Source organism: Meriones unguiculatus, chromosome 10 (assembly GCF_030254825.1).
Source record: "Meriones unguiculatus strain TT.TT164.6M chromosome 10, Bangor_MerUng_6.1, whole genome shotgun sequence".
NCBI lineage: Eukaryota > Metazoa > Chordata > Mammalia > Rodentia > Muridae > Meriones > Meriones unguiculatus.
In genome coordinates, this window is record NC_083358.1 from 105,900,982 (window position 1) to 105,927,836 (window position 26,855).

Sequence of the window (26,855 nt, forward strand, 5' to 3'; positions counted from 1 at the left end):
ACGGAGATCATATAAAATGCCCACATGACCCCACACTGGGTATGTCCCTAAAGCCAGTGAAGTCAGCATGTCAGAAGTTTATGTCCTCTCATGCCCATTACAGCACTTTTCACAAATTGCAGGCCCACAAGTCAAGATATGGAACCGGCCCGGATGGCCATCGACAAAACTAAAACCAGCTCCTGCAGAATACTATTCTGTCTTTAGATGGAAGGAACCCTGCCACCTGCAACAACATGGATAAACTGGGAGGGTGTATGCCACAGAAAGTAACCCAGGTGTAGAAAGACATACTAAAACATGTACTCTTAAGGAAGCAAATCAGGAAGGAGGACTTTGGCTAAGATGCTCAATCCCCATTCAGAAAGGCAAAAGAGGATAGACACTGGAGGAGGGAGAAAACAGGGAACAGGACAGAAGCCTACCACAGAGGGCCCTGCAGGGTATGAGACAGATGTTGAGACTCATAGCCAAACTTTGGGTAGAATACAGGGAATCTTATGAAAGTAGTGGCAGATAGTAAGACCTGGAGAGGACAGGAACTCCACAAGGACAGAGACAGATCCTAAAATTCTGAGCACAGGGGTCTTTTCTGAAACTGATACTCCAGCCAAGGACCACTCATGGAGATGGCCTGGAACCCCTGCACAGAGGGAGCCTATGGCAGTTCAGTATCCAAGCGGGTTCCATAGTAATGGGGACAGGGACTGTCTCTGACATGAACTGATTGGTCTGCTCTTTGATCACCTACCCCTGAGGGGGGAGCAGCCTTACCAGGCCACAGAAGAAGACAGTGTAGCCAGTCCTGATGAGACTTGATAGACCAGGATCAGAGGGAAGGGGAGGAGGACCTCCCTTTTCAGTGGACTGGGAGAGGGACACAGGTGGGGAAGAGGGAGGGTAGGATTGGGAGGGGAGGAGGGAAGGACGGTACAGGGGAGATACAAAGTGAATAAACTGTAATTAATAAAAAAATTAAAAAAAACAGCTTAGATGAGGTGAAGCTGATGTGCTCTGCAAAATGCATTAGGTGGCTCAAAAAGTGGCTCAAGGATGAGCAGCTTTGCAGTGTCAGAGAAGGGTGTAAGGCTGCAGTAAGCCAGAATCATGACCTACAAGCATCACCATCCTTCAGAAAGAAGAGGAAGTGCTTCCGGCATAGGATGACTGACATAGAAAGGGGATGGGTGACCAGCAGCCTGTAGGTCTGGGGCTGAGGAGGTGGCTCAGTGGTAAAGGGCACTGTCCGCTCCTGCAGAGGACCAAGTTGTTCCCAGCACCCACATGCCGGCTCACAGCACCTGCAACTACAGTTCCAAGGGATCCAGTCAGCCTCCATAGGCACTGCATGCACACGGTACACAGATATGCAGACATAATACCATATACATAAACAGACTTTTAGAAAAGACTTTTTCTAAAAAGTAAGACTATGGAATAAAGATGACACAAGATAAAAGTACGAAAGAAGGTGCAGCTGGTGGTTTCTTGCTGCTTTTTAAAAAGCAGAAGCTACTGAATGCACTGATATTACTGAGGAGTCCACATTAGCCCAAAATAGATAAATATTGTCCAACATTGAACTTAAAAAGTCCCAAGTAAAAGCATGAACCTTTTAATGATGACATTATTTCACATATGCATGAGTGACAAATGTACACTGAAAAATTTGTTTTTTAGAGGTATCCTTCATGTGTGTGTGTGTGTGTGTGTGTGTGTGCGTGCGTGCACTTGAGTGTTTGACTATGTTGGGGATTCAACTCATGACTTTTGAGACTTTGAGTACATAAGGCAAACATTCTATTCCTGTTGTATGCCTTTCAGTGTGTTACTCTGTGTGTAACATTACAGTAAGTTCTGGGTTAATAAAAGTCATATATTAAAATTTATATCCAATAGAAGTATATGCTCAAGAGAGAGGACCCATGACTGAGGCTTTTCTGCAGGTTAAAGCAGATATGTAATAAGGGTGTGATCTAGTAAGAGCTCTTATCTTCTTCGCTAGCGTATCTCTAAATTGCTCTGTCTCTGGGCCAGGCTCTCTTCCTGTCTAAGGATACACTGATTCATCCATAGTGAAGGTATGAGTCAAATATTTTGGCTTTGTTTATTTTGGCTTTCTGAAGACTTTCTTGGCTTATACATAAGACATTGGTACTTTGTCTTATTTCCTGCCTTGTTCCATCAAGATCATTCAAATGCTATTATACAAAGAATGAAAAATGGAAATTATCCAATAGGCCTTCCAAATTCAATACTCAATAAACTACCACTGGAATTATGAAAAATCATTGGTCACAAAATTCACTCCTGATCACAGGGAGATTAGTCAACAGTGGGAGGTCATCAGACTGAATGTAATCCAGCAGAGAAAAACAATCCCAGGGTTCAAAGAACTAATGCAACATAACTTTGGGGTGGATGAAAGACTATAAAACATAGTAGGAGAAAGCTGAAAAAACAGCACTGCACTATGAAGATACTTAATCATATGAATGCAAGTAAGTATCAAACTGGAAGCATCATAGTAGATGAAGTCACCCTTGGGCAATTAAAAAAAATATTGTGAACAGGAGCTTCGAACGATGTGAAAGCCCAAGTCCCCTGGGCTCTGGTAGAGATGCTGACCTGAGACTGCTGGAAAAGGATGCTTTTCTCTGGGTTTATGCCACAGGCCAGGAGAGCAGCAGTCATGTCCAGTATGCTCTGCTGGAGGGTGGTGGGGTCCTGGGGGACAGTGATGGAGTGGAGGTCCACGATGCTGTACAACACTGTGTCATACTTCTCCTGCAACTTCACCCAGCTCTCGATGGCTCCAAGGTAATTTCCCAGGTGTGGGATTCCTGTAGGCTGGATGCCAGAAAACACTCGCTCCCCACTGTCCTTCTGAAACAAGGAAAAAAAAAAAAAGCAAAAAACACAGTTGTTTTGGAGCCAGCATCCATGAGTTCTACGTGCCTACAACCGTACAGTCTTAATTCTACAAACACAACCTGACGGTCACGAGCATGCACTGTTGGGTGTGTACTCTGTGTAAATCACTATGCTGGGTGGTATTAGACACAAAGAGGCATTAAAAATACTTTCCCTTACTCCCAAAGTATGCAAGCACAAAGATACTTAGGAAAAGATGTGCTTGGCCACAAGACAGCAGCAATCTACTTGAAGATGGAGGCTGTATTTATACAAAGATGAGGTACAACGTGGCACTATAATCAGGACCAGAATGAACTAGAAAAGAGGTAAATGGACAGCAGTTAGCAAGAGGAAGAGCTTGGCTTTGCTCCTAGTGAGCAACATGATGCTTACGTATGTAGACTCCATCCCATTAGAGATTAAATAAGCCTTAGGATTTTGCAGGTGACTTCACTTTTTGTAGTTAAAAAACAAAACAAAACAAAAACAACAACAACAACAACAACAAAAACCCGAAGGCCACAACATGAGGCTAGTGTCTACTGGTCCTCCGTCATTTCTTCTTGTTGCAGTCACTCTTCTGTTGGGGTGGTTTGTACTAAAACAGCCCCACATCTGCTACTATACTGTTCCAGCAGGTGGTTCCCTGTTGGTGGCGCTGTTTGGAGAGATCCATGAGGTGCGATCATGCTGGGGGAAGTATGTCACTGGGGGCGAGCTTGGAGATCACATAGCCTGATCCCATTTACAGTTTGCTCTCTCTGCTTTGTGCTTATGGCTGAGGCAGGATCTCAGCTTCTTCTCTTGTTCCTGCTGCTTGCTGCTATGCACTCCTGCCATGATGGACTGTTAGCCCTCTGGAACTGTAAACCAACATAAATTGTCTTCTTTAAGTTGTCTTGATCATACTGTTTTATCTTGGCAACAGAAAAGTAACTAATGCAACTAGCTACCATGCTCTGCTCAACATCATTGACTAAGATTTTATTGCTTTCGGTAAAATAATTTTGTCATTTCTGTGGGTCTAAAAAATTGCAAGATGGTGACATAGGAATAAAGATCTCTGTCATACATATATTTCTATAAGCCAGTTGTCAAGTTACTCTAATATAGGGGTGGAACTGCCAAATCATAAGGTATATACATGTATCTTCAACTACACTAGAGCCTAGTGAACTATTCCCAAGTATATAACAACAATCTCTCTCTCTCTCTCTCTCTCTCTCTCTCTCTCTCTCTCTCTCTCTCTTGCCACAAGTATATAACAACAAGCCACAAGTCCCTGTGGCTCTTTCTGGCTAACAGAATTAAACACAGGCAGAGACTCACTACAGTTTAACTTCATCTCCTTGATTATTAAAGTTGAGATTCTTTTATTATTGTCTAATTTTACGATGTGACTAGCCTGTCTAAGGTGTTCTGTGCTTTATTCAGATGACACCTTTATTATTTAAGAATTTGTATTTGAAATACAAACTATAGTTAATTACACATACCTTTCTCAGACTGTGCTTATTTCTTCCTGTTTTGATGAAGGGAAGTTCTTTAGTAGTTAAATAAATAATATAAAGCTCTTAACTACAGGCTGTTGTATCATAGCAGGAATCTTTCAATATGATAAGGTCCTAAAGATAAATGCATGTACATACATATATGCATATTCATATAAATTATATCCTGAAGATATGTGCATGCACATACATATATGCATATTCTTATAAATTGTAGGTGTGCACTTTACTGCTTTATTGATCATTCAAATTTAGGTCTGCATCCATTTGGAGTGGTTTTGATTGTTTTATGCAAGCTGTGAGGCAGGCATTTCATTTTCTTTTCATTAATATCTGATTATTCAATCACTATGTGTGGAAAAAGTCTGTTTCTTCTCCTTGCTCTGGAATGCCATCTCTGTTATACAAGAGTATGAGGAATCTGGTTCAAACCTAAAATGAGACTGTTTGAGTCAGAATGGACATCTTTATGACACTAGACTTTCCAACATGGGAAACTACACAACATACTACAACTATATCTTTTTACCTAACAATAGGTCCCAAGAGCTAATCTACTTTAAATAAGTGAGTGTCAAGGCTACTTAAGTTTTTTTCTTCTCTTTCTCCAAGAACTCCAAATTCTACAAATATAATTTGTGTTCTTCTCTACTAATAGGATGACAGTGCCAAAATAGAATGTTACATCATATTTCCACAGTCCAGCAATGAATCTGATCCAAGAAGTCAGGAGGGGGTCCAAAAGATTCATAGCTCTGAGGATATGAAAAATGTTATTCAAATAACTATGAACAAATACAATCAAACCGCTCACAATCTCACATATATACTCCTTCAAAGAACTCTTCAAATCATAATTTATAAACAGTTTTTAAAAATATTTTCCAGTTGAGAATTGAAGGAGGTGAAGAGGGGGAAAGGGAAGAATCTGGGAGAAGGGGAAAAAGGAAAGAGAAGAATATGGACAGAGAGATACAGAAGGTGAGAAAGGGAGGAAGGAAAGAATGAAAGGAGGGAAGGAGAGAGAAAATGAACACATATTAGAGAAGCTTCCTCTGTACCCAGGGATTTTAAGTAGCTCCGATATGGGAATAAGCAAAGAGTTTTCAGTACAGTGAAAAATGATTAATGGCCATAAGAGCTGATTGATGAAGAAGGAAAATAAAGCAGAATTCCGAACTTAATAAATGGAAGTAAAAAATACCATCCAGAAATACTTGACCAGGAAGAAGAGTGGCTGTTTATGGTAATATAAAGTGAGACCAGGAAAAATAAGCTGAAAAAAAAAAAGAATATGAATAATTCTGTAGAAATTCCTCTATGGTCAAACTCAAAAACTGTGCCCCAGGAGAACTGGAGAAAATAAATTCTTGAGAAGACTAGAAGAGAAAAGCACGAGAGGACTGACTGTGGGAAAGAGGCATCGAGAGCAGTGGGAACAGATTGACCATGAGCTAATGCATCTTTTCCATTCCCTGGGTTCCGAGATCCTGTACATTAACACAGAGGGAATGATGTTACCAAGAAGTAAGAGCAACAAGAAATGTTTTGTTCAGTTTTCAAGGAGCTATTAAACAAATACAGCCTCTAAATGGGATCTGGATCCCTGGTCTTAAAAATATACAGAGAGCGTCCTGCTCTTCTGCGCTGAGTTTATGTTGCAGTCCGTTCCTCTGCAAGAGCCAGCAGGCAGTCTGACGGCATGGCAGGGGAGATACGCCTGGTACCATGAGATCATGGAGCTGGAATGTGGAGTTTGGGTGGTGGGAGGATCGGGTGGGGGGTGGTTTCTGTGTTCAAAAGCACTGTAGTCAGAAAAGAATGGAAATAAAAGGAACACAGGCTCCCCAGTGGACAGCAGGCAAGCCACAAAGAAAACAGCTTCGAGATTAGCCCACAGGCATGCGCTCACTAGAGGGCTGGATTCCACTGCGGTGGACAGAGGAAAGGAAACATTTTTGATTTCAGGAATAGTTCCTTAACAGAAGCTACTTCCAAGCAATGAACTGGCCCACGTTAGCACCAACACCAGCATCGGACAAAGGTGTAGTGCAGAAAAGAGGGTGAAGGATCCAACCAAAGGTGGCAGAGGTTCACCAATTTCACAAACAGCTGAAACTCTTCTTGTGCAAGGTTCTTTGGCATAAGGCCAAATCCATAATTTTATTAATGTTAATGACTGCACTCAAAAGCAACTGAAAATCTCAAACTGTTAATACTGCAAAAGACAATGCTTGAGACATTCAAGAGTGCTTCTGCTGTTAACCTCAAATGAGCAAGTAAAATCAAAAGAGTTGAATGGTTTTGGCATCTTTGTCAAAAATCAGGTGTCCATAGGTTTGTGGGTTTATTTCTGAGTCTTCTATTCAATTCCATTGATCCACCAGTCCGTTTCTATGCCAGTACCATGCAGTTTTTATTACTGTTGCTCTATAGTATAGCTTGAGATCAGGGATGGAGATACCTTCAGAAGATCTTTTATTGTAGAGGATTGTTTTAGCTAGTCTGGGTTTCTCATTATTCCATATGAAGTTGAAAATTTTTTTTCAAGGTCTGTAAAGATTTGTGTTGGTAATTTGATGGGAACTGCACTGAATCTATAGATTGCTTTTGGTAGGATGGATATTTTTACTATGTTAATCCTACCGAGCGATGAACATGAAAGATCTTTCCATCTTCTGATATCTTCTTCTATTTCTTTCTTCAGAGACTTGAAAATTTCTTTTCATGTAAGTCTTTGATTTGCTTGGTTAGAGTGAGGGGAGCAGGGGCTGCCTCCATCATGAACTCAGTTGACTGCCCTCTGATCGCTTTCCCCTGATGAAGCAGCCTTGCCAAGCCATGGAGGAAGAAGATTCAGGCAGTCCTGATAAGACTTAACGAGCTATGGGCAGATGGCAATAGTGGAGAACTCCCCCTTTCAGTGGACTAGGGGAAGAGGATAGGGGGAGGAGGGAGGGTGGAACTGGGGGAAGCTTGGGGGGGGCTTCAATTGGGAAATATAATGATATACATATATAATATATACATATGCTGATATATAATATATAATTGTAAAGAAAACAAAATAAAAATTAAAATAAAATATCTAATTCTAAAAATTGCAAAAAAGTTTAAGTTACCTACTAGCTGTGCAACAATTTCTTATTATGTTTTTTACATTTATTTATTTACTTACCCATTTATTTATTTATTTATTTATTTGTTTGTTTGTTTATTGGGGGACATGTGCATGTGGATACCTTTCGGGTGTCAGTTCACTTCTTCTGTAGGTTCTGGGGATCAAATTCAAGCCATCAGTTTTAGCAGCTAGCACCTTCACCTTATAAGCCATGGCACCAGCACCATGAAACACTTTAACTTAGAAACGGTGGGAAACAAAGACTCAGCCATCCCTACAAAGTCCTGTCTTGTCCAGCTAGAGCATCAAATGTCCAATCACCAGACTTATTTTTAACTATGGTCAAAAAAGGCAAATTCAGAAACTCAACTGAACAAAGTCCATGTCTAACTGGTTATCAGAATGGAAGTGAAGGGTCAGTATGGTAGCATACTCCAGGGAAGCCATGGCTACATAGTAAGACCATGCTTCTAAAAACTGAAAAAAAGAAAGGCATTAAAATGATCTATCTATCTATCTATCTATCTATCTATCTATCTATCTATCTATCTATCTATCTATCATGTGTCGGGGGCACAATCTGCACCACAACGTGCAGTTTCATGGCGGAAGGTCAGAAGACCACTGTCAGAAGTTGGTTCTCTTCTACCACACGGACTTCACGAAATAAATTCAGGTTTAGTGGCATGTGCCCTTACCCATGGAGCCATTTTGCTGATCCAAGAATGGCATTCTGTACAGACTGCAATAAGAGTAATTATGAACATTACCAGCTAATGTGGAGGAAACATCTTTCTACAAGTCTATTTACTCTTCTGACTGTATGTAAGTTTAAAATAGTTTACAGCTCTCATCCTTGGCACTCTGCTAAGTCTTTCTCACTTCTGTCATTTGTAGCTTGCTACTATCAGCTCTAGACTCATGAAACACATCTTCACGCCTTCCTGAACATCCCTCTACTACCAGCGAAAGATTTCAGAGTTGAAACAGAGGAGACTCTGTAGAAAAACATTAGGTAGCACTCTCTCTTGGAAAGTTTTGACTGTGGCCCAGCACTGTTCTATTGCTGTCAAATTCAGCTTCCACAAAGTATTAGCACTGAGCTGTTGAGAAATGCTTACTCAGTACCAAGGAAAGCGGGTTCATTTCTGCCAAGAAACAGAAGCAGATGCTCAGACCTGGGAATCAACTGAGTAGTAAATGCCCACTCAGTACAGAACAGAGCAAGTCTTCCTGCCACCCCACCACCCACCCAAAGAAATAATATACAGGCAACAACTAACACTTAAGGACGAAAGAAAGAAAAAGAGTGACTAACCCTTCCGATAGTAAGTTCATTACAAACATCTCTGATAAATGCTTATATGAGTTGTTAGTCTGGGGAAAGGGTGTAAAAGCAATAAATTCAGATTTTCAAATCATTTTCTACAGGATTATTTAAACCTCTCTCTGATTTCTCATTTTTCTCAGTGTGTATGGTGTCACCTTCATTGACAGAACTGCTTTGGCATCACTTCCCAGTGAATGGCTAAAGAACTTGCAGAGAGCCAAGCAACTGTGAGGGACCTGAGCCCTCATCCCTGAGCTCTGGTCCCCTGTTCCCTCACACTGCACAGAATTCAGCTGGGATTTCCTGATTCAAGGCCGGGCTATATCTGCCTCCATTCTTTCCATCTGCTGCCCTATTCCACTTCTCAGAGAAGGAAAGCATCCTTCAGTAGTGGTCAACACAAAACCAAGGACACATCTCAGCTGAGACCACAACTTCAGCACTCTACCCAAGGCCAAGAGATGCTTCATTCTAAAGACTTGTGGTGTCTATCTCTTACTGAGTAAGCACTGGTCACCCTGTTGTAGCCTTTTAGGGATTACAGTGGTTTAACTCAAGCCAAAGCTGATTTATTTATTTATTTATTTTTAATTCTTAGATCAATATACTGTATTGGGCTTCATTACTACATTGCCAAACAAGGTTAGACTTTGTTAGTTCTCCTTCTACAACTCGCTGGTTGATTCCTCTTATGTCTTTCTACCTTTCTAAATGCTTCCTTTCTCCTTTCATGTCATATGTGTCCCATTGCCCTTTCCACAACCATAACTCTTTCTTCTTTTGTAGTTTCCTTTCTCATTTCATCATCTATACCCAACACTGCCCCCCCCAACACAAGCAGGATCCACACATAAAAGAATATGCAATTTCTCTCTGAATCTGGGTTACCTTGCTTAATCTAATATTTTCCAACTCTATCCATTTTCCTGCAACTTCTTTTAAGTATTTCATGATGCTTTCTCACCAACAGTACCCGAATGGGAATTCCCAGGAAGAAGCAGAGCTTCTTAATGTAACTTCCCCAAACCAAATAGAAAATGATATAGGACATATGAATTTTGATTGTGAATTCTTGTATACTTTGGATTTCCCAGAAGTGGATAATCAGTCAGCCCTGGAAATTCCAATGAGTGAGCCTGACCTCACAGATACGGATGAGATCTATACAAAAGACGACATATTTTGAAGGACACCATTTGAGAGAGTGGAATTCATGACCAGAAGCCAGATTCCATCATTGATGGTATACTCTTCTATCCACATGGCTATTTCATAATGGCAAAAAAAAAAAAAAAAAAAAAAAAAAAAAGAAAAAAAATCACATGGAACTTCACTGGACTATTCACACCATTCTAGAACCAAAATTTATGCTAACCTTGAAACTCACTCCAGTCAGACCTCCTCATGACCTGACTGGGAAAGCTGTGGAAGTCCTCCAGCCAGTGCAATCGTGTTAATCAGAGTTCTAAATGCTTTACAGTGCTTTCTCTAACACACAAGATTTGAGTTTTAAATTCTGACTGCTGGAGCACAGTGGGTACTTTTTAAATTTAATCACTTTTGCTCAAAAGCAGCAACAGCAGAGTAACTAAAAATGAAAGACAAAAAGACACACAGAGGGCATGGTCACTCTCAGCTACTGATATTGAGTTCCGTGCTTTCTATGGCACCACCCTGTAGTTGCCAAAAGCCCTACGCGTGTAAGGAGGCGTTATCATCTACAAGTGCATGCATTGGTATATCAAGGGGTCAGGTATTTTATATGAACTCCCCGAGTTTATGTACTTCACGGTACCCTGTTGGAGGAGCAGAGTGCCTATGGGGAGAGCCTTTTACTGTGTGAAACTTTAGGTCTCCAATGAGACCATCCTGTTTGGTTTTGCACAACGCAGCATTTCTGTATCTTTCCAAAGTCCCCACAGACTAGGCCTTTTGACCTTATTTGGTGCTGGCCTTGGTATCTGTTGGGAGCTGTTCTATGAAACTGCTTCTGGAATTCTACACCTCCACTTTCTAGAACATATCCTCTACTATTTAAGGCTATTAAAACCCAATTTTAAGTTCATAAAGATGTTTTTTTTTTTTTCTACAATCAATGGCAATTAAAATTTTCCTTCTACATACATTACAAAAAGAGAGTGAGTCTTTGGTGATGTGATTAGGATTAACATCTTTATAAAAAGACACTTCAGAGAAGACCCACTCTAGCTTATCTGCCAGTCCTCCCTGTTGTGCGTGGTTGCTGTGCTCACACCCTCTGGAGGGTAGAGCAACACTGTGTCATTTGGAAGTGGAGACCAGACCTCTCTAGATGGCAGTGAGGATCTTGGACTCCCAGCCTCTAGAATGGAGTAAATGTTTGTTTATAAATCAGTTTATAGTATTTTGTTAAACACGTGGTTTAAAAGCAGGTTTGCACACAGATAAAGTGTTACCATGTAGCTATTTGAGAACTTAAACATCTCTTTGGGCTCTTTTCTTCAGGTCTTTTTCTCTTGCTGTTATGTGGCACCTCAGTAAGTATCTCCTCCCCTGTTATACAAAAATAATAAAACGGGAGGGCCAGCGAGACCGCTCAGCAGGAAATGACATTTACTACCAAGACTGATGACCTGAGTTTAGTTCCTGGAAATCATCTAGTGGAAGAAGAAAATACTCATGTAAGTTGTCTTCTGGCATCCACCAACAAGTAGTGCACACATGTGCACACACACATAAATAACATAAACAAGAAAAAAGTCATGGGAGTTTAGCATCCAGGAAAGATTACTGTCACCTCAGAGGGGCTAAACTACATTAAATGTTACATTACTATATCCAGAAAGAAAAGAAAAAGCGAAGCTTTTTTGGCTTTTATTAGAAACATAGTTATAAAGCTAAATTAAATATGATGTACATAAAATGTTTTAATATATAAAAACACTGCTTCTAAATCAATCACGCCATATACATCCTAATCACTAACTACATGATTTATTTATATATCTACAGTGGTGTTGCAGTGATGGCCCAGTGGTATTAGAGGGTTCTGCTCTTGCAGAGGGCAGGCCTGGGATCAGTTCCCAGCACCCATTCAGCAGCTCACAACTGCCCTGCAAATCCGGTTCTATGGGATCTGCTGCCCTCTTCTGGGCTCTGTAGACTCCTGCATGTCCTGGCACATATAAACTCACACAGACAAACACGTATACACATAAATAAAGCTTTAAAAAAACAGCAACAAAAGAAATAGTAAAGATAGACAAATAAAAACAAAATTTAAAGTATAAAGAATAATTCAAATGCTTAAGGTTAATTTTTCCTCATTAAAAAAAATCTCAAATGTTCTTAAGTGTTCACCCTGGGAAGATTGAATTTTATTATTACTTCTGGTGGCCAATGAAAGGCATAACCCATCAATTAAAACCATGGTTCAGACATCCCCATCTTTTGCCAGTATCTGAGAGCTGTCTACTTATCTGAAGGCCCTTAGACTTAATGTGTAAAGATTTGACTCATTTTAGTTTTCCCCCCTTTCTTTCTCCCTTTTTATAGCACTGGAGATCAAACCCAAAATACTGCATATATTAGGCAGGCAAGCAAGTATTCTACCAAGCAAGTACACTGAGACAGATCACCTGCCCTAGATGGCATTGGTTTCACAGATTTTTAAAAAATCGTTGCTATATATCATTTTTATGTGCCTGATATATAAAAGAGTACAAGAAAGAGCTTAGTATATGGTTGTATAATGGAAGAATAAATAGGTGCCTTTTCATTTTGCTTTTCACAGCCAACATGAGAGATCATTTTATAAAGTAACCTGAATCTATCTATTTGACTCGAGGTGTTTCTTAAGCAGTCATATATATATTTATCTATGTGACTATTTATCTATTTGACTCAAGATGTTTCCTAAGCATTCAGACAAATAGTAGCACAAAGCTCTTCAGAAAGAAAGATTGAAATAAAAGTGTAAGTGCCACATACTGAGTTAATGAAAGTTTTCATTTCTTCTCTGGGATGAGTCTCCAACACCATTGGCAGTTGATACCATACAATCACTATGCAGAGAGGGCCATGACACACACCCCTCAGTGCACACTGTTTATCACTGTAGAATGACTCCTTCCTTTTCTGCCACAAGAGCATTCCCTGATCATCAACCAATAATAAACTTTCTCCAATTTTATACCCATTAAACACACAAACACACACACACACATACACACACACTCATGCACACACATACACAAACACTTTATTAGCCACAGTATTCCTTTCACAAGCAGAACAGAGCTCTCCTTCATCAGTTTCTTATTATTGCACATATCACATCAGAAACTTGGAAAATATTCTCTTATTTGATTAGTAAATATTCTCCCGCCTAGGATACAAGCTCTTCTGGGACAGGGGCTGATTTTTTCACCTGTACACCCCTAGTAAATAGTATAGCAACAGGTGAACCAAGGGCTCCTAATAAATGTTAGTTAAATTCAGGACACATTGTTTCTGAACTCTGACTTCAAATGAAATGTGCAAGATAACTATAAACAAATGAACCAAATGTTTCAGATGCAAGGTTAAACCATTTAGTTGTAAGAGACTGTATACAAGTTGCTTTTCTGAAACTCAGAAACTTAATTCTCTAAACGGTGGTTAAGCTCCTGGAACATAGCTCATCAAAGGCCCTTGAGTCCACAGTATTCCTGAAGGATGGTTATAACAGCATAATCATCTTGGCTATACTCAAACATTATGAAATTACTTTTGTGGGCAAATGAAATCCAGTCCTACATGGGGACATCAAACCCCATCTGGTGCTGTCTCCAATTCTGTGGCAGAAGAGACTTAAGGGGGACAGTGTTGTATGAAGAGGCATTTGCTTTTGCATAATCAATTGTCTGTAATTAGACTGATTATTGGACGAGTGACACATTGTGCCTCTTCTAGAATCCATTACTTTTATAATGCTGATAACTTAAATATGGACTGCTTAAGGCACTTGCCCTGAGCATCCCTGGTAGAGAAGAACAGAAGCAAGATGGGAGGAAGAGAATAGATCAGAGACTCTAAAAGTAAAGCGTATTCTGGTACCAGGAGTATCATTGTAATTTGGGCATGTTTTAGAATCTTCTAGATCTACAACAGGCTTAACACAGAGGAGGAAATGGAGTAAGTTATGTAACATGACTCTGAGGAGATTCTGATGCATGCTATAGTCTGAAAGGTGCTTCCGAGAACTATGATGTTGGTATTCAGCTGAACACCTAAACTGTGGGAAGATCCATTTCCTAGGCAGGGAAGAATGTAACCTATGAAGCTGAGTATAGCATGCATGCATGCATTACTTGCTCTGTTTCTGGTTATGGATGCCATGGGACCAGCTCCCTCTAGCTCCTGCCACTGTGACTCACCCATTGTTAGAGGTGTAACTTGAAACTATGAGTTAAAATCAATCCTTTCTCTCTTAAGTGGCTTTTGTCAGAGTCTTTTATCACAGCAACATGAAAACTAAGACAGACACCAATGGTCTGTTCCTTACTTTCATCTTAACTTTACAAGAATATAGAAGGAAACACTGTATGAGTGGATAGGAGACAGTTCCTTCTAAACCTCCATTTCTCCATCTTGTCTCTGAGCTTAAAAAGTCAATGATATTTGGGTTCTCCAGAGATTCTGATTTAATCAGTCTGAGATTTGGCATGAGAATCTTAAGTTTTAATAGATTTCCTGATGATGCTAATGTGAGATCAATATGGAACAAAACTCTGACCATTAATTACTACATAATTATTCTCCAAAGCTGCCAAACTGATCAGAAACACACACACACACAGTTAAAGTGTGAAGAACAAATACATTTGCTTAAAATTTATGTAACAATATAATAAAGCTTCTGAAACAATTCATCATTAATGGATGGTCAGAAGCAGCCACGTGGCAGCCATGAAGGTCAGCAGAGTAGGAAGATGCTATTTCTGGTCTTATAATGGAAAGAAAAGCAATCCTGACAAACAAGCACATGATCCTTGGTAGCTGGCAACTGTTACTTGGCAATGTCCAGTTCTATTAATCTTATGTGGTTTGGGGATCCAGAAAGCATGAATAGCCTGGACTTCACAAAGTGATCTTTAAAACACATCTGGGATAAGCAGAAGACAAAATCCTCTATGGCTAGCACTCTGTTTTAGCCACATCCCTGTGTAATAATCCTCTTTGGTTCCTACTCTCCCCAGGGTTGAGATTCATACTCAAGCTCTTTTGTAAATTAAGTGATGATGTTACACTAGATATCCTGTATTCTTGTATAAATATTTCTAAGTAAGTACTATATATAAAACATTCACATTTATGATCTCCATAGGGGGTTAGGTAAATTCTGCAGGGTATAGGGTCTTATGAACATTAGTTCAGTTGGTCTACCCCTGCCTGAACGAGTAACAGGTGGTCTTAACAAGTGAATCTGAGGCCAAAAATTCTTACACAAGTTAGTTTGGCTAAGGGTTCAAGATAAAAAATTCAAGTGACAACACATGCTGGAGAGGTTGTGGAGAAAGGGGAACCCTCCTCCACTGCTGGTGGGAATGTAAACTGGTACTCTGGAAATCAATCTGGCACTTTCTCAGATAACAAGGAATAGCACTTCCTCAAGATCTAGCTATACCGTTCCTAGACATAAATCCAAATGAGGTTCAAGTACACAATAAGGACATTTGCTCAACCATGTTTGTAGCAGCTTTATTTGTAATAGCCAGAAGCTGGAAATAACCCAGATGCCCCTCAACTGAAGAATGGAAACAGAAATTGTGGTACATCTACACAATGGAATATTACTCAGCAATGAAAAACAAAGAAATCATGAAATTTGCAGGTAAATGGTGGGATCTGGAAAGGATCATCCTGAGTGAGCTATCCCAGAAGCAGAAAGACACACACGGTATATACTTACTCATATAGACATGTAATATAGGATAAACCTACTAAAATCTATACACCTAAAGAAACTAATCAAGAGGGAGGACTCTGACTAAAATGCTCAATCCCTACTGTGAAAGGCAAAGAGGATGGGCACCAGAAGAAGAAGAAAAGAGGAAACAAGTTAGGAGCCTCCCACAGAGGGCCTCTGAAAGGCTCTGCCCTGCAGACTATCAAAACAGATGTTGAGACTTATGGCCAAACTTTGGGCAGAATGCAGGGAATCTTATGAAAGAAGTGGGAAATAATAGTAAGATCTGGAGAGGACAGGAGGTCCACAAGGAGAGCAACAGAACCAGAAAATTTGAACACAGGGGTCTTTCCTGAGACTCATTCTCCAACCAAGTACCATGCATGGAGATAACCTAGAACCCCTGCACAGATGTAGCCCATGGCAGTTCAGTGTTCAAGTGGGTTCCATAGTAATGGGAAAAGGGACTGCCTCTGACATAATCTGATTGGCCTGCTCTTTGATCACCTCCCCCTGAAGGGGAAGAGCCTTACCAGGCCACAGAGGAAGACAATGCAGCCACTTCTGATGACACCTAACAGACTAGGATCAGAAGGAAGAAAAAGAAACCCTCCCCTACCAGTGGACTTGGGGAGGGGAGAAAGGGAGAGATTGGGAAGGGAGGAGGGAGGGAACTAGAGGAGGGATACAAAGTAAATAAAGTATAATTAAAAAAAAATTCTTACACAAAACATATAGAATCCCAAGCACTTGAGAGGCACATGCAGACAGATCCTAACAGCCTGGTCTACAGAGTGAATTCCAGGACAGCCAGGACCACACAAAGAGACCCTGTCTCAAAACAAAACAAAACAAAACAAAACAAAAAACAAAACAAAACACCAGGTACCAAAGGTCTGTTCTTTACTTTGATTTTAACTTTACAGAATATAGAAGGAAACACTGGATGAGTGGAAAGGGGACGATTCCTTCTAAGCCTCTGTCTTACCTCTGAGCTTAAAAAGTGATAAAACATAAAAAACTATGAAGTGATTGTGATTTCATGACTATTTCAGGTTTTGAACCTTTAAAAGAGACATAATGGAAATAAAGAGTATAGAAAAACAGGTTTCGTGATTTAGGAAGTAGGAAAAAGTACCAACTGCCTGCATTCAAATCCCTGCTCAACTTCTCGTGTGGTCATGAGCATTCATTCACAAGTGAAGACAGCAGCAGTATATACCGCCAGCTGCTAAAAGGCTTTTGAGGGTTTTTTTTTTTTTTTGGTATGGAAACCTGTGGTACCTGGCTCATAGTAAGTTCTCTTTATAAGTTACCTAGCCACTTATGGGGACCAGAAATGTGAGTGTTTTATTTTTATCTAATTGCTCACGCAACCTATAGAAATATCCAAGAATACAGGAGATCGAATGTTACATCATCACTTAGTTATAAAAGAACTCCAACCAACTATTATTCAATAGGAGGGGGAGTTTTAAAAAAGATTATAGTTTCGTTCTGTGTGACACAAAGATACTGTCTAAGAGAACAGATAAGAAGAATGCAGGTGCTCTGCACATTGGTGGAGGGAAGAACTCCACCTCTGCAGCCAGAACACAGGAGTCCAAAACCAGCTCTGTGGGCACTTCCTTGTGGGAATCACAGCATCTCTTCATGTGTCAGGGCCAAGGACCCTGCTCAGCCCACAGCCGCCCTGTATGAGTGTGGGTTAGACAGATGAATGCTGACAAGGAAGGGAGAAGCATACATAGCTTACTAGTGGCTAGGAGGGGATGGGAGGAACCCACAACTTACTTTTTGATATTTTGTATTAGTTTTCTAAGGGCTGAATAATTTTCTGTCATCATATTTAAAGAAAAACCAAAAACAAAAGTCCAATTTGTGTGCACAGAACTTCACTGTTTGGCATGTGAGTATGAGAGTCTCAGATCAACAAGAATACCAGTAATAACCATGTTCATTTTGTCATGGGAAATAAAAACATAATATCTAATGGTTTATAAAGCTTGCATATTTAAGCTATTAATATCTGCAAACTTAGAACTAGACTGGAAACAATGTAGCATAGTCCAAAGGACATGAGTCTTGGAGATCAGAGAGTGCTAGGTCAAATTCCTTCTATGCCCTCTAATACTTATATCACTTAAGGTGTCAGATGCTACGTTTTTATTTGAGAAAGAAGGCTAACACCAGCTAACATTTGGTGAGAGTTTTCAGTGGGCAGCAATATAACAAGAGCTGTGAATGCTGTCTCAATCCTTGGGAAAGCGCCTATGTAGTCATTTCACAAAAGAACAAATAGAGCCTCAAGAGAGTTGAGTGAGAAGCGAATGGACAGTAAATAATAGCCAGGCTGCAAACAATTCTGAGAAGATGGTATTCAAGAAAATTATTTGCCTTTACCTCTTGGAGCCATTGATTATTTCAACCTTCTAAAATACATGACCTAAATCCTACTTTAATTTTACGTTCTAAAAACCATCTAAAGGGATGTGGGACTCTCTCCTCCCCTGTTCCCACTAGAGATAACTGCTTGATGTACTTGCTTTCATTGAGGAGTGGTGGCCCGTACCAGGGCAGGTGACAAGGACAGTGGTTCTTATTCATCTGGGCAGCAGCTTCGGTGCTAATTCTAAACACAGGTGGTGAGAGAGAGAGCCAACAGGAAGGGGGAAGGACTTGCCGCTGACATGAGCAACTGGGAAGATTGATGGTTTCCCTCTCTCCTTTTCCCCAATGCGTCAGCCTGGGGGCAGAGATGGAGGAGCTGCTGTGCTGGGGACAGTAAAATACACAGCACAGTGTCTGCCTTGCTGCAATGCTGATTAATGAGGCCAAAATGACACCAAAACCAGGGAGCGCTTCGGAAGGAGAATTCACAGGCATTTCTTTCTTTAATGATTTAGACATACCATCAGGTTTGAAGTGGAATAACCTGTGGCTAGAGCAATGCAGAGGGATGTTTGTAGGAAAGTGTGGAGCACAGGGTGAACGCAGGGGGTTTGTGACAAAGTACATTCACTAATTAGCCAGATGGCTCCAAGTGTGTCACAAATACCTCTTCTCTATCTATTTGGCTGAAAAATTTCCGAAAAATTCTAAATATGGTATCTACTTACCTAACTTAAAAAAAAATCCTACAATATACAATCGCAAACATTTCACCGTTTAAAATACTGTACTTTTTAGAAGGCAGTATTATTTTTCATGTTTCACTGCAGCTACATAATATATACATTCAAACACTATCATACTATTCAGAGCAGATGAATGTTAACAGTAAACACTGTGGCTACCTTTTGATGGCCACCTACATGCCATATCCATTTGCATTTCCCACCAGCTGCCCATCAAGCATAACACTCTATCCCAAACCCATGATTTGCCTGTCTCCTCTGTAACTGCTCAGTCTCAGAATAACAAAATCCCTCCTGATTCTTTCTTCCTTACTGCATTCTGTGGGTTCAATCCCTGGCTCCTCTCATTCTATCCACGTGATCTTTAGTATTTGTGACCCAGTTCCTTCTTTTTCTTAAAATTATTACAGGAATTATAAATGCTTGGGAAACAGTAAGTATTAGCCAGCACCATCACCAGCTAATCAACTACAAAAGCAACAGTGATCACTATCACTTCCCCATCTCTCCTCCAATGTCTGAATTGCTTTAGATTTTGTAGGACCCATGCTGAACTGACTTTTTAAAACAGTCCAACCAGGGACCATGCATGAAGAAGACCTAGACCCCTGCTCAGATGAAGCCCAAAGGCTGCTAGGTTTCCAAATGGGTTCCCTAGTAAGGGGATTAGGGGCTGTCTCTTAGTGGCTGGCTCTTTGATCACCTCTCCCTGGGGGGTGCAGAGGAAGAAGATGCAGCCACCCCTGAGGAGACCTGAAAGGCTAGGATCAGATAGAAGGGGAGGAGGACCTCCCCTATTAGTGGACTAGGGGAGAGGTATAAGGGGAGAAGTAGGAGGGTGGGTGGGACTGGGAAGAGTTGGGGGGGGTAGGCTACAAAGTGAATAAATTGTAATTAATAATAAAAAATTAATTAATTAAAAAAACCAAAATAGTGACTCTCCATTGTTCTTTCCCCTGATTAAGCCCAAATCCCTTGCTGTAGTGAGGGATCCCTCACAGTATGACAAAGCATGGCAAAGGCAAATGTCTCCATGAATCGATCTTAACTAAGCAAATGAGGAATCCCAGGAGAAATTTTGCGTTGGTGATTTGCCTTTAACACTTCGTTTTTAAATTAAACATTCTTGCCCTAGAGTAAATGTATGTTCAACTTTGCATGGTAAGAATGGTCAGTGATTTTTTTGGATCTGTACTTTAATGTCTAAATTAGAATACTTATATAACAACTGACATTGTTTTGGGGTGAGATTAAATTTACAGTTTTACTGCTTAAACAATGTTTCCCTGCCAATTCACATCTATATGGAGCCATACCCTTATCTGGAAGACGAGTTTCTGCAGATATAAACAGTTAGCTGTTTATATCTGTAATGAGCCCTAAACAGCTTCCTTATCAGAGATGACACAGCAAGAGGAAAAGGCAGCCATGTTTGATTGAAGGAGAGGTTGGAGCAAACAGCTCCAAGGTGAGGAAAGCACCCTGCAGACCATGCCTCTATCTGCCCTTGCCACCAGAGCTGTGAGAGATGCTCCTGTTTTAGGGGAGGTACTAAGCTAAGGGCCTTCTTTGTTTGTCTGTTTTTTGTTTTTTAAATACAGCAGCCTGAGGAAACTAGTAAGCTCAGCAAGTGAGGCAAACAGATGTGCAGTCCTCTGAGACTTATAATCTGGCTGCCATCCCTTCTAGAGGGAGCCTGGCCACCGAATTTCTCTTCCAGAGCGGCAAGGGCTGCTGCTTCGGACAAGGCAGAGCAGGAGGAAAACACGGAACTGCCTATGGTGATTGGCCAAACCACAGCTGTATATAGGTAGTGGTGCTGTGTTGCATGCAGCATTACTGGACAGACCACATCAAATAAACAGCACAGATCAACTATGAGGGTGCAATCATAGATGAAGTTTCTGTTATTTTGTTCTGGGATCAGTTCAAAGTTCTAGGGTCATATTTGCATTGATTCCTTAAAATTACTGCACATGGTTTTGGCTTTAACTCCATGTATTTCTTCCATTTTAAACAGCACCGCTGGAATTTCCATTATGGGTAATCACTCAGAAAAATGTAAATGTGAACTTAGCAAACTATATATATATATATATGTGTGTGTGTGTGTGTGTATACTTTTTTTTCCCTAGTGAGAAGTACTCACTGTACACCATCTTTCTAATAGAGTATAGGGACATACACTACGTGAATGATCACAATCTACTGCTGTTCTCTAAAATAACTTTTGTTTCCTTTGAATTTTTAACAGACTTTTTTTTTTGCATAACTACTATAGCACAAATGGTTTTGAGATATAGGCTTCTTTTAAAGAAAATAAACAGTGAACTATTTCTTCACTGTTTTTTGAAAAACCAAATACACATGTCTGATTTTTCTTTGAAGCTCTTTAGAAAGAATTCATAAAACCCTGTATATATAATTAATAAACTGGGGGGAAGGGAATTCAAATTTGCAAACCAGTGTCAGCTGATCATTAATCCACCACCACTCTTTATGTTCAAAAGCACATGTCAATAATCTCTGGAATCTCTCAATGACAGCCCATAATGTTAGAGAACAAATAGCCCACTATATTTTTGACATGCCACATTGCAGGTCATATCTTTGGTCTCTTATAAGAGCTGGTAAGGTGCATGCAGACGCAGAGAGGATGCTATCAAAGGGTACTGGTATCGAAAGCATTTCAGAGTGTTCACCTGCTCAAACTCACTAATCAGCTTTAGTTTTGCATGTGTGAGTACTTACCTCTTCCTCTGAAACTCTGCCAATGAGGCCAGTTTTCAACTTGTGCTCAGTAGTGCCATCCTGATTGTGACCGACACCTGCTCTGTATGCTGTATGTATGTGAAATAACTCGACAGCCCTAGCTGTCTTTGAGCCTTCCCAAATTCAACCTCCTCTAATTAAGAAGGTCTTTCTTTCTTGGTTGTTTATAATTTTTTCATTACGTTGGCTTACCACATATTGGTGAATAAAACTGAAGCAAGCCCTCACTTGTGAAATAACGGCACTGTGGTTTTGTTTCTCTCATTGTAATAATTTGTTTAAAACTTATGTGTTCTTGTAGTGAACAAGGTCTGAGTGTATAAACCAAGACCGATGTCCTCTTTAGTATTTTTTGTTTGCTTTTCTGACAACCTTAAAAGGATGCCTCTACTCACCAATGGGATGTTTATCACACTATTTTTGCAATATATGCTTTTATCCCAATATACCTACATAGATTTTACTTTTACCTCCTAACACTTTAAATTCATTTATAAGTTTCTAAGATTTCTTCCCAATTAGGATTTTTATATTGTTCATAATTCTCTGCAACTACATTTAAGTAGATACAATAATTAGCATAAATAATGCTTATTCTTGTTCTTGTAAGAATCCTTATTCTTCAGCATGGCACTTGCCTGCTTTGAAAGTGTATCTTGCAGGTGGCAAGCGACTGTGTGCTGGGCAATCACGAAGGAGAAAACAGCGATGGCACTGCTTGCGTCAGTCTCTAAACCATAGGCAATTTTTGTGAAAGAGAGCAGACTCTTGTTTTGATATTACTGTTTTGAAATCACAATTGTACAAAGGGAAGGTAAATTCCCCTACGTGAAGCAGTGAACAGGGAGGGAGAATGTAAGGGCAGCGAGCGGAACAGAGCTGTTTTATGTGCACAGGCCCAGAGCCATCAAGGTAAAGACCTGAACCAGCATCATCTGATTTGTAAAGAAGTGATTCTATTTTTAGAAAACGGTAATTTTAAAAAATACCACACAGCCCAGTGACCTATCAGGTGATTTACGTAACCGAGATTTTCTCAAATTGCTTGTGTTTCTAGCAGTTTTGGCTTCCTTGCTGCTGTCCCACCCATGGGTACGCTGTGTTAACAAGACTCCTGCTGTGTCTGCAGCCATTTCCTCCCACCCTGTGATCTGTGAATTGCCTGCTCACTTCCTTGGGAAAGCCACACTCTTTCAAAACACTAGGCTTTTAGACAGTGTGCCCTCTGCTCGGCTTCCATTTCCGCATCTGACAAGGTTACTCTTCGAGATGCCACTCCATTCCTGGCATCTTCTCTAAATGTTTCAGACAGGACAAATTATTTACTTGCTCCCATAATCACTAACTTACCCTGCTCTAGCTAGATCGGCCTCTCTCTCTGCTTCATGTATAACCAAACTGTAACATCCTTGGAGCTCTCACTCTCTGTCTCTTATGAAATACACTGTAACTTACTCACCCTACATGTCTCACCAAGCAGTGGAGTTCTGGTCCCTAACACCATCAGAGTGGGTGAGTTTCAACATATGTAAAGGGATAAAATGAACGGAGCAGAAACTAAGAGTCTGTGGATTACAGCATGCAGCAGTTAGGAATCTGGTCCTGGTTCTGAGGCACTCAAGTGGTCCTGGGGTAGAGGAGGATGAGGAGAGGACAGTTCTGAGATCAGCATAGGGATTTTCAAAGGCTCCTTTTCAGGCTGCCTACACAAATACAATAATATTGACAACTTCTAGAAAATCTTCCTAAAGTCTTAATGCAATAAAATTTCAATTGAATCTATAATAAAATACCCTCAGATTAATATGCACGTAATATCTACTTTTACAAGCCTTTACAAAGTATTCAACTTGCCTTACAGTGCAAGAAATCCTTTAAGGCTCAGAATGGATTTCAGGTGATATTTTCATGTTTACTTCATCAATGTGCTGTTAAAGAGGTATTCAAAGGGATACAGAGAGTTCTGGGAATGAACTCAGCCTGCGTTGAGGAGCTGGCATTTAGGTTGGGTATGTGTCTACAGCACAGGGCATTGCTGCTGTTCTGGAGACAAGCACTGTGTGTGTCCACCAGGCACCCAGGGGCAGTCCTAAGCCAGCAAAAGGAGGAACACAGCAGGGTGCCATAGGAGCAGGATGTTTTGAGTTGAGCTATGGGATGGGGTTCATGGGAAAACTGAGTAGCAATGTGTTTGTGTTTTTAAAATCTGAACCTTTAAAAAGAACAAATTAAGAATCTCAAATCAGAATCAGATGTTGGATGATGACTTCAACACAACAAGTCGTGTCTGAAAACAAAATATTTTGAAATCTAGTTCACTCTTTGCTCATCTGCTGCTGCAGTGGTTCAAGGGGTCGGGGCTTTTACTGTGACAGCTCTGAACAACCAAAGGAAAAGGGGAAAAAGCTCAGTCCTTTCAGCATCCTCAAACTGCAAATATCTAATGCTGGCTGCTACGTAGAGGATTGCTTGTTATAGCATCATAATTGTTTCAACTTTCTTTTTCAGAAGTAACCAATTTGGAGTATTGATGTGTTGACTCAGATCAAAACAAGACACACAGTATTTTTTATGAAGAATATTTAAAAATGCAATAAGCCATAGTTAATTAGCCTCACCTTACAAAAAAATTCTGTTTCTATACTTGTTCAATAAATAATTATTATTGTTTTTAAAGGAACTTCTCTGTATCTGTGTTTTTATAGTTTTTATTTGAGGTTAATCATTATTGTTTCTTTAGCTGGTGACTGAATTCAGAACCTTGTGCATGCTTCACACATCCTGAGGCCCTCACTATATAATTACTGGATGAACGGGTAAATGACAATCACTTTTCTTTTCTACTATGATAAGAAATTAAAGGCCAGAGCATCTTCATTTTCTTTTCTCAAACAGAGTCTATCTCTGGGCTGGAGAGTTTGCTCACAAGCTAAGAGCACTTGCAGAGGACCCAGGCTTGGTTCACAGTACTTAAACTGTGTCTCACAACCACCTGTTAGCTCAGTTCCACAGGATCCAATGCCCTCTTCTTTTATAACAAAAAGGCACATGTTTGTTACATCAGGAATCCTAAGATCTATTTGTCTAATACAAGACTGCAGAAAGTAGGTGTAACCCATGGGTGAGGCCTTTGTTTGGCTTTAAATAGGAAAATGTGAATTATCTCAAGGTCTCTCAGACATTCTGATGAGGTCGCAAGAGCCAGGTTCTTCAGGAATGAACAGAACAAAACAAAACAAAACCCAAAAAGCAAAACCCGACAAATAATGACCTGTACCTGGCATTCCAACTAGGGCGGTTCAGATAGCCAAGAAGCAGGATGCTCAATCTATTAATTCTCGCTTTTATCTAGGGCTGCTCAAATATTTTTTTTCCCTGTACCTTTAAAATTTTTATTAGCCAATTAATTTTTGAGACAGTCTTATACTGTAGCTCAGTGTGACCTGAAACTCACTTTGTAGCCCAGCCTGGCCTTAAACTCTTGGCAGTCCGCCTGCTGCTGACTCCAGAGTGGTGGGATCAAAGGCGTGCGTTGCCACACTTGGCTTCTTTTGCCTACCTGCTTCAAGGTCTCTTATTCTGTGGAAGCATAAGGACGCACAGTTCCCACCTTGGGTTATTTCTCCCTCCCACACTATTTAAACACTCCTAGGAGAAAGCTACACCTGCCATTTACCTTAATTTTGCCTGCAATTTGGATTACATAATCCAGGTTGTCCTCAAATTCTCCATCCTTTGCCTCACTCTCCTGAGTGCCGGAGTTGGCTACAGGTGTGCCACCATGCTCAGCTCTTCTGAAAGGCAAATGCCCCCTTCCCTAACTCAAGGCCATCTTCACTCTGCTGCTGCTCTCACAGATCTCTAAGTCTTTCAGTTGACACTTCTGTGATCCTTTAAATTGCTGTGAAAATGTAATGACAAAATCCACTATTTTATGTTAACCAACAAACAATAACAATAAAACCAATTGAAAAAAATCACAAAACACTGTTTTCATTTCCATGAAGCTACACTCTTTTCTCTGTATTTTAGGATCCTGTATTTTTTTCAAGTTTGTCTCCATTGGTTCCGATTTGTTTTCTCTCAGTAGCTTCAAGGGGACCTCCCTACAGCAGATTCCACCTTCTTCCTGTCAGGTAGGTGAAGTTCATGGAAATGAGAACCTCTTCTCTTCATCTGCTCTTGTTTGGGTGTGGATGGAAGGACTCTGTGCGGAACTGATCCAGTTCCAGAACTGCGGCTGGGCCACGTGTACACCCAGGGTGCTTAGTGTAGATAGAAGTCAGCTATAAGCCTGGCCCAGATCTCTGCCTCTTCACTCTCTCAGTAGCTCAAGCCGGTCTCTTGCACCCTCTATCTAAGGTAGCTGGTAATTCACATTCCAAATTTTTGATTTATGTTTAGGGTGGAGAGCCTTGGGCAAATCAAGTTTATCAAGTTTATCCTGCTCATGGCAGGATAGCATTCCAGTCCTCACTGAACTTTCTGGGGAGGCAAACTGGTAATTACAGGTGCATCGCTGGAACTTCAGGTCAGACTCTGCATTTTTCACCTCCTTTTTGCTTCACTGGGTTAAAATAGATCTATAATACTTGTTCTCATAATAAGTCAAACTCAGAATCACATAAAGGGCAAATTCCTTCTTTCCTTCTTTATATCAGACCTGGCTAAGGCCATCAGCATTAATACCTAGGAGTAACACCCATCCTCATCTTTACCAAAAAAATATGTACCAGGAGACACTAAGCAAAACTGACTTCACATATGACCCTGCACTTGCTTCTGCTTGTGCTGACAACATTCCAAGGGCCTCCTTCCAGGTCAGTGAAATGTAGCAAATTCTTCTTAGTTACCTAATGTCCTCACTATTAGGACCCTTTCCCTCCCCTGTCTAAAAACCTTTCTGCTGATCTCCTTGCCTCCATTCTCTTCCAAGAACCAGTGGGCACAGAATTAAAGGTAAAAACAAACAGCAAAACATTTCTGATTACTACAACCTGCTTGAGCACAGGGCCCCAATATTATGAAGCTTAATTATGATTAGAAGCAGGAAGGAAAAAGAGAGTGAGACAGCAGCTCACAAGGGAGAGCCCGCGTCAGACAGAGCACTTGAGAAGAACCCTGGAGTACACAACATCTG

The 26,855-nt window shown here is 40.5% G+C and overlaps 1 protein-coding gene across 3 annotated transcripts in view; it reads right to left on the reverse strand.

The window, feature by feature from the left end:
• Window positions 1-26,855, reverse strand: part of Wars2 (tryptophanyl tRNA synthetase 2, mitochondrial) — a 75,409-nt gene that overhangs the window by 22,719 nt on the left and 25,835 nt on the right. For 2 of the 3 annotated variants that reach the window (XM_021657421.2, XM_060392984.1), the window contains exon 2: window positions 2,629-2,886. The exons of the other annotated variant lie outside the window; for it this stretch is intronic. In XM_021657421.2, coding sequence (XP_021513096.1) covers window positions 2,629-2,886 — 258 coding nt within the window. The remainder of the gene's footprint in view (window positions 1-2,628; window positions 2,887-26,855) is intronic. 3 annotated transcript variants of the gene reach the window in all.